Source organism: Sminthopsis crassicaudata, chromosome 4 (genome assembly GCF_048593235.1).
Source record: "Sminthopsis crassicaudata isolate SCR6 chromosome 4, ASM4859323v1, whole genome shotgun sequence".
Classification (NCBI taxonomy): domain Eukaryota; kingdom Metazoa; phylum Chordata; class Mammalia; order Dasyuromorphia; family Dasyuridae; genus Sminthopsis; species Sminthopsis crassicaudata.
Window position 1 is genome coordinate 118,023,649 of NC_133620.1, and position 8,383 is coordinate 118,032,031.

An 8,383-nucleotide genomic window follows, 5' to 3' on the forward strand; every position below is an offset into this window, starting at 1 on the left:
AAGAACATGTGGTAGGGGCAAGGGTGGTAACAGATCTGAGGCTGATGATGGGTAGGAAGGAGGGGTTGAAAATGCCCGAGCCCTCTCCCTGTCCTTCCTCCCTGGGATATTGGAAAAACCCATTAGTTTCATAAGCAAAATAAAGTAAAGAATAGAAGAACAGAAAGGGAAGCTGGACACAGGGACCGCAGAGCGGCTAATTTATTGTCATTTCCTTTTTCTTAGCAGAAGCTCAGACTACTCAGTACACACACATACACACACACTCTCTCTCTCTCTCTCTCTCTCTCTCTCTCTCTCTCTCTCTCTCTCTCTCTCTCTCTCTCTCTCTCTCTCTCTCACTTTTTCTCTCCCTCTGTCTTGCCCTCCCATTTCCCTCAGGAGATGGTAATCAGTGAGGATATAGCAGACAGAAGTTGTTGCTCTCCTGCTCATCGATCTACCTCTCCAAATACAATGTCCTGGGTACCTAGAGGGTAGAAAAAAGAAACAAATGTCTACAGGGGCCATACAAGGTCTTTCATTCCCTATGTTCAATCTTAGTTCTCAAGCCAATGCAGGACATTATGCCCACCCACCCAAAGGCACCATACCTATGATTGCCACCACATCTGCCAGCATGTGCCCTTTAGACATCTTATCCAAACCAGCCTGGGGAATGTGGGGGGGGAAAAAAAGAGAGAGAGAGAGAATATCAGATGATTAATATTTGGGCAGAATCAAGAAAACAAAGAGCACTGACGGGGTCGGTAGGGAATCAGCCCCTCGTAGGCCCTAGGATCTAGAATACCTGGAGCTTATTGTTCTTACCAAGTGAGCAAAGCCAGGGGCTTTGATCTTGCATCGATAGGGGCGGCTACTGCCATCAGAAACCAGATATACTCCGAACTCTCCCTGTGCAAAAGAATGCAAGGAGAGGTCATAATCCTGATTCCCCCCCAAAAAAGCAAATTCCTGCTCATTTTCTGTTCCTCTGATCTTTGTCACTCTCATGTTTGTTTTCTAACATAATCAGCATTCATTCATCAAATGCCTACAGGATGCCTATCATGAAGTCTTCCCCTCTATGGCACTTCTCACCTTTGGTGCCTCGATGGCAGTATATGTAGCACCTGGTGGAACCTGGTAGCCCTCAGTATAGAGCTTGAAGTGATGTATTAATGACTCCCATGGAAGTCTAGAGAAGGAAGAAAGGACAGTAAAAAACTCAGTTATAATCAAAGAGATGGTACCCTTTAAGGAGAGTCCTATGTGTAAGCCCTATTGAAACAGGGAAGCCACCCTAGGGAATACCCTAACAGGATAATCAGTACCCACAAACAAACAAAGTCTAAGAGTAAACATAGAGAGCAGAGTGTGCAGATGAGACATCAGCAGAGAAAAAAGCAGTGTCAGCCTCCCAAAGCTGATACTTTTAGGGCCTGAGACTGTTTGAAGCCTGCCCTACTTCCATTCTCTCTCTGGCCTCCGTTCACCCTCCCAGACCACTTTCCATCCCCAACCTTCATCTCTGCCCGTTTTGGTGGCGACACTTTGGCATCATCCACTTTGATCTCCCCGGGAGGCATCTTGTTAAGACACTGATGAATGATTCGGAGAGCCTGGCGCATCTCTTCTACCCGACACAGGTACCTAATAGACACAACAAAAGTCAGAGACCTGCTCTGGCTGGAAAAACTAGCTGATTCCACCCAGTAGCTGCTCTCAGCTTCATATCCTAGAGCTCTCTACCTCTGATTTTCTTCCTAGTGTGAGTTGGCATATATTCCAGTCACCTTTCAAGATTCCCCCCCACACATACACTTGTCTTCTCTTTGTTTCCTCTGGTTACATCTTAGGGAAGCTGTAAGTCCCAATCCACCAAATAGAGGACCCTTCTATCAGGGCCCTCTCCAGCCATGCTGATCTAGGTCTGGCCCCAGATCCAGCTCTAGAGGAAACAGTGAGCCTGGGGTTGTGCACTGCCCACCTTCCCCTAAATCCGGCTCACTAGCATATCATGGCATCGCCTCCCAATGTCATAGTTGTCTTAGAGGAAAAAAAAAGGATAAACAACACTAATATAATAATCTATAGTTTGCAAAGAGCTTTATATATAGTATCTCCCGTGATCCTCATACAACTATTCGTTGAGGTAGATACTGTTTTAAAGCCCATTTTACAGATGAGGAAACTGAGACAAAGGAAGTCTAAGCATCTTAGCCAAGAGTTGGTAAACACAGTTTAGCTAAACATCTGGGGCAAATTCACCTTCAGGCCCTCTGGATTCCCAGCCCAGTATTCTAGTGCTGGCTACAGATAAATGATCTCTATGGTGTCAATGGAGTGCAAGCTCTCTGGAAGTAGGGACAAAGTATCTGCTCACTAGGCATTTGCTAAATCCCTGGAGTCACCCTAAGGTCCTCTCAGAGGGTGCTAGAGGGCATTTAGCATCCTATGAGCAGAGACAAAACAGAGGCTGGGAGATTGGACACAGACTCAAGACTGTCCCAATTCTCTGGCCAGCACTCCAGCCAATGGCCCTTCCTAGGATGGAGAAAGGCAATGGTAACTGAAGGAGTGATAGAGGAGGAAGAAGAAACTAAGAGACAGCAGACTTAGATTTTGTAACATGGACCCCTCCAGCCCTGTGAATTCTGAAGAAGCCACAACTTCTTCAGATCTATTTCCTCATTTGTGAAATGGAGACTTTACCCTGACAATCTTCCAAAAAGTGAACATTCACTTAAGAGGACTCTGGAAGTGATAAAGATCAGTGGACTAGGAGTAAGAATTAGACTCTGATCCTTGCTTGGTTACCATTAACTATCTCAAAAAAGGCAAACAAGTTTACTTATTAGTTTTCTTAAAGTAAAATAAAAGTCCATCAGCCAGACCTACTCAAGGAAGTGTGATATAGAGAAGAGAATGCAGTGCTTGACTGAGGTCAGACTGAGTTCAAAAATGGAAGAAGGACAGAAGTTGGAAGGTGGCTCTGTCCTACCTATCGTAACAATCTCCTCTGGAACCAATGGGAACATCAAACTCCACTTGGTCATATGCATCATAAGGCTGAGTCTTCCGCAGGTCCCACTGAATCCCAGAGCCTCGAAGCATCACCCCACTATCAAAGAGGAGGAAAGCAGAGGTTACAGTCTGTACAATGAAGAAAAATGCTGACATTCTCATGCTCCCTCCAGACTCACACCCAAGGTGAAGGGAAGCCAGAAGAGGGACACAACCACAAATGTCAAGAGTAAGGAGCTACCTTGGTCTCCCATCCAAAGAGACCAGTTTCTTCATTTATGGGTCCTGCACAAGGGGCTTCATCCCTGCCCTGCCTTGCTCCTTACTGACCTGAAGCCATAATTAAGGGCCTCTTCTGCAGTTACCACTCCAATGTCAACTGTTCGATTCCGCCAAATCCGATTATTAGTTAGCATCTGCCATCCCAAGGAAAGAAGTGTCAACATTTCATTTCATACTAGGCATCTCTTATTTGTAGACTCAAAGTCTAGTATCCATCCACCCCATCTTGAGAAAGTTTTAGTAGTGCCCAGGCAGGTTTCCCCTTTCCCCCTTTATCTTACCTCTTCAAGCTCATCAATTCGAAGAGAGAAGTTCTTGGCAAATTCATAGATGTCATCCATGAGCCCAAGGGGCAGATCCTGAGGGTCAGGTTGAGGCCATGAAATAAGGAAAAGGACAATGGCATATCAGAGAAACAAAGTTCCAAACTTCTTCATTCCTACCCCATGGAATATTGGGACTACATCTAATTTCCCATTATCTCCAGTCAGGGAGTCTTAAAATACTGTAGCCAGAGAGAATAAAGGTGAGGAATAAAGGGATGGGAGTATGGCAGGAACTATGGAAGAGGCTCTTCTTACCTGGTGCACCCCTCCTGGACGTATGTATGCTGCATGCATTCGTGCCCCTGACACTCGTTCATAAAACTCAAACATCTAGAGGGGACACACTGAAAATCAGAGATAAAGTCCTTGGCCCCCCAAGTATACCTGTAGCATTCTACTACAAAAAAAAGATAACTTCCAAAAAGCTGGTCCCCTGGCCATTATTCCGTATGTCAGGTATATTCTCCCAACCTCACACTCAGAACCTTTTTCTATACTTTTTCCAAACTACCTCTAATCTGTGTCTAGTCATACCTTCTCTCTTTCTTCAAACATCCAGAAGAAGGGAGTCATGGCCCCAATGTCCAGGGCATGTGTTGTTAGTGCCATAATATGGTTCAGCAACCGTGTAATCTCTCCAAATAGCACTAAGGGGAGAGAGGGAAGAAGGAGCAGAAAAATATCTGAGAACTAAGGAATCAGAACTACCTCAGAAAAGCCAATGGGGCCTACTTCAGTCTGAGATGCTCAAGAGCTCTTAAACATCAATGAGGAAGTAGTGGATTCCTTCTATTCACCGCTCTCCAGGACAGGTAAGATAACAGGCCTAGGATACATCACCCCAGACTGGACACCCAAGAAGACTGAGACATACCTCGGATCCACTGAGCCCGGGGGGGAGGCTGGATGTTAAGTAACTTCTCTACAGCCAAGGAATAGCACTGTTCATTACACATCATGGACACATAATCCAGTCGGTCAAAATATGGAAGGGCCTATAGAAGGAAGAAAGACACTAAGGGAAACCTTGCCATGTCGCATATCCTACTACAGACTTCCTGTCTGACCAGGGCAAATGCTCTTCTGAACTGGTTCCAGGAACCAAGCCACACTTGTCTGCCAAGCCCTTGACCCCCTAGTAAAATTTAAGATATTCTAATAGCCTCCCAAATAAGGAGGCAACTACATGATATCGTAAACTTCCAAATCATCATTTCTTTCCCAAGTCTAACAGAAGAAAAGAAATTAAACAAGTTGGAAGTGAGACTAAGAAGAAAGATCACAGAAATTGTCAAGAATAGGGTCTAAAGGGAATAGGGTCTTGAGAAAGGCAGAATATGTTCTAATTAGAGTAGCCTTTTTCCTAAGGTTAGCTGTCCAAGCCGTAGCTTCCAGGAAGAGGTGGGGCTTGAGCTGATCCCTTCAGGACAATCTGTTCTTTCTTGGCTATCACTGTGACGTAGAGCATGGCTAAAGAGTTTAACTCAGAAGATCCAGAGGCCAGAAACCATCTTTCTCAGGCCTCTGGGGGAATCTCACAGTCGCTATACTTGACCCCATTACTGAACCATTAAGTTTCAGTTTCACAATCTTTCACTTTAGGACTCTTCCCTCTCCCGTCACATAAGCTAAAGATAAATAAATAAAAAGTACTGGCTCCAGCCTCAAACCAAAATCCCTGACTCTCACCACTTGGTTGTCATAGTTCCCATTCACTCCTTCCTCCATCTCACAAGCCAGCAACAGCTATAACTTCTCTATCCTACTCATTCTGACTCACAACATTTCAAAAGGAAACACAGGCAGCTGGAAGACATAGAGATGTCTAAACAAAAAAGATGACGTCTCTCACGTTGTCCCTGCTCTGGGAAACCATCTGTGACGCAAGAGAAGTTCAGAAACATGGCTTCTACTTCTGAATCCAAGCCCAATCAACCTTGGCAAAGCTTTCCATTGTCCCCAAATCTTCCCATGTGCCTTAATAGGAAAAAGGCACAGGCCATGCTCCCCCACGGCCCTACAGCATCCATGAGAGTCCTGGTCTCAGGACTGAGACCACCCCACATCTTCATGTTGTATTCGCTCCTCACACCTGCAAGTAAGTCTTGTATTCGATGAGCTTCTCAGTGCCGCGGTGAAGCAGGCCGATGTGGGGATCACACTTCCGCACCATTTCTCCACTTAGTTCCATCACTAGTCGAAGAACTCCGTGAGCTGCTGGGTGCTGGGGCCCAAAGTTCAGGGTCACGTTGGCCACTTTTGTGTCTTTTGGAGGGTCGACATCTGGAGGGAGGGGAGGAAGAAGAGGAAGTATAGGGCCAGAAGGTGACTCCTCTGGGACTCTTTCAAGGATTAAAAGGGTTAAGCTATTATCAGGCAGGTCCTGCCCAATGTTAAACCTCTAGCATGTCAATTTTGTTGCCTTCCTCTTCTTATACTCAAAACACTCTGGAGTCAAAGGAAAGGAAAAGCATGGAAAAGCCTTGGTTCCTCGAGGGCAGGGACCCCAAATCTTACTTTCTCTAATTTCTTATAGTCTAAGGTATCTAGTTTCAGGTATTAAAAATATTACCATGAAAACAAGTAACATGAGGGAAACAAGTAATGTCAAAGGAACTCACACAGGCTGAAGGTTTCATGAAAGAGGTCGCTTTTTACCTGGGCTCTGCAGCTCAGAAAGGCTCTGTGTGGGATGTGTGGCAGAGGAAGGCGAGGGCATGGAGGAGCAGAAAGAACCACAGCGCACGATGGCGGGGAGACGGAAATGGGAAAGGACGTTTGGGGCAGAGGCCACGCTGGTAAATCGTGGGACTAAATCAGAAAGGTGGGTTCGGCCAGTTGGGGAAGGGCTTTGGCAGGAGGCCTGACTTAGTGGCTTGCGGAGCTCAGGAGGGAGGTCATTTTTAAAGATAAAGTTTTTGAAGCTTTTAGCCAACAAACAAGAGCTAGTTTACATTATGGAAATTAGACAGTCTCAGGAAGGTGAAACATGATGATGCTCACTCGGATATCCCCTGCGGTAGAAAAATTCCGGGCTGGACAATGCGGGTCCTCAGACTCACCATTCCAGGGGGCCGGCTTCCAGAGGGCAGTTTCTTTGTTTGGGTACATGACAGCCCCCCCAAACTGCTCTGCCCACTCCACATCTGGCTGCCACTGCCGCGCTCCTCTAGAGATCAGAAAGGTCAGAGGGTCAAAGGTCAAAGGGCGCGTCAATTAATAAGCGTTAGAGGAGTTAAACTGAACAAGCCAGCTGAGGGACTGCCGGACCATTTTTACTCCTTCCCTGCCTCCCATCCCAATGAGGGGAAGCAGTGTAAGGCTCCGGGCCTCGTCCTCAGAGGCTTGCCGATATAATTTCTACGGGCAACGCTCACGTGACTGCGTGACCAGGGGAGGTTAAAGGGTGCCGGGTTCTGCTCCCGGGGAGGCTGTCCAAGGTCATCGGGGGAAGGAGCTGGGAACAGACCCCAGCCTCCCGGGGAACAGGGAGCACATGCCGTCCCGGGGAGGGGGAGGGATGGAAGCCCCCGGCCCTGCCTTCACTGCACTGACGCAGGGATAACGATGCAGCCGCCCCCAGACTGTCCCAGGGAGATTCGGGGGAAGGGGGGCAATCTCAAGGCAACAGATGAAAGGGACCCGGGAAGGAGAAAGTCCACGGAGTGCACCAAGAGCACCCTCTCCACCACCCCAAAATTGGGGAAATCACCAAGGGTTATGGAAGACTGGAGGAGGGGCTGGGAGAGACGAGGTCATAAGTCTGGGTCACTCACTCCGAGGGGGGGTCGGAAGGCCTAGGGCAAAGTCCCCAGCCCCCGGAGGTGGGGGCGGGGCGGGGGGGAAACAGGACCAAGGCTCCCGCCGCCTCCTCACCTGCTGGGCTGAAGCGTCAGCCGGACCCCAGAGCCGGGCCGCAGCACGGGGGCCACCAGGGTCCGGAGCTGCCCTAGAGCCCTCAGTGCCGCCATCTTGCTGCCGCTGCAGGCCCGTAGGAAGGAGAACCGGGCGGAAGTAGACCCTACACGTCACTCCCTTGGCTTCTCATCACGGTTGGACACTGTGTAGACGCCATCTTGAAAGTGGGCAAAAGCTTCGACGAGTGTCCGGGTACATCCGGGTTCCGGGACTTGGCTTCATTGCATGAATCCGCTACGAGCACCTTCCATTTTAACTGTGGGCAAGAATCTTGGGTCTTTGAAATACGCCCCCTGGTGTTGCAACGAGGGCGCCATCTCCGAGAGTCAAGCCAATAGGGGATGGAAAAGGGAGGAGCATCTTTGGCTTATAGGTACCATAGTACACAGTATAAACCGGGATGTTGGAGGAGCTCTCTCTGCTTCTAGGCCACAGCTGCTGGGGAGGCGCATCCCCATCCCGGACAGTTGTCAGAAGCTCCCCCCGCCCAGTCTCTCTCCATCTGGCTCCTTTCCCTGTGAGGGCCTGCTGCCCAAATGCGTCGGAGCCCTTGCACATCTGGGCCCCATTCGGGGGAGCCCTGGGCGCTCCCCATCCCCTCCCCCATCGCTGGGTCGAAGGCTGCCGGAGCCTGGGAAGCTCCCTCCCCCACCCGATTCCCAGATGTTCTGAATAGGGATGGGGGAGCCCAAATGGGGAGGGGCTGGGGGTTCCCCGCCAAATACAAATCAAAACTGGAGCGCGAGCCAAGGCCACCGGCATTGGGAAAGAAGGGGAACCTGGGGCTGAGACAGCAGCTACACCCAGCCTGGGAAAGGAGAGTGGGGGAGGGGGGATGCATCCTCTGAGTG

The 8,383-nt window shown here is 48.9% G+C and overlaps 1 protein-coding gene across 2 annotated transcripts; it reads right to left on the minus strand.

Moving 5' to 3' along the window:
• Positions 1-177: 177 nt before the first annotated feature.
• NDUFS2 (NADH:ubiquinone oxidoreductase core subunit S2) lies at positions 178-7,645 on the minus strand. 2 transcript variants are annotated; one of them, XR_012489108.1, is made up of 14 exons: positions 7,491-7,645; positions 6,677-6,783; positions 5,707-5,897; positions 4,489-4,609; positions 4,149-4,261; positions 3,870-3,944; positions 3,570-3,647; positions 3,337-3,422; positions 2,984-3,103; positions 1,503-1,632; positions 1,081-1,177; positions 811-894; positions 594-651; positions 178-469 (listed from the first exon to the last, which is right to left on the minus strand). XR_012489108.1 is itself a non-coding variant. In XM_074309223.1 (14 exons), exons 1-14 carry the CDS (start codon positions 7,583-7,585, stop codon positions 432-434), a joined length of 1,407 nt encoding a protein of 468 aa, XP_074165324.1. In that variant the 5' UTR covers positions 7,586-7,645; the 3' UTR covers positions 178-431. The 2 variants fall into 2 exon arrangements, 1 of the variants encoding a protein (XP_074165324.1); XM_074309223.1 differs by having other exon boundaries at positions 1,489-1,632.
• Positions 7,646-8,383: the final 738 nt, after the last annotated feature.

Excerpts from the sequence above, each read along its gene's own strand:
- NDUFS2 (XM_074309223.1), bottom strand. The coding sequence starts at position 7,585 with ATGGCGGCACTGAGGGCTCTAGGGCAGCTCCGGACCCTGGTGGCCCCC. Across the intron at positions 6,784-7,490 it reads CTGACGCTTCAGCCCAGCAG|AGGAGCGCGGCAGTGGCAGC; the intron begins GTGAGGAGGCGG and ends TCTGATCTCTAG. Across the intron at positions 895-1,080 it reads CTGCCATCGAGGCACCAAAG|GGAGAGTTCGGAGTATATCT; the intron begins GTGAGAAGTGCC and ends TCTTTTGCACAG.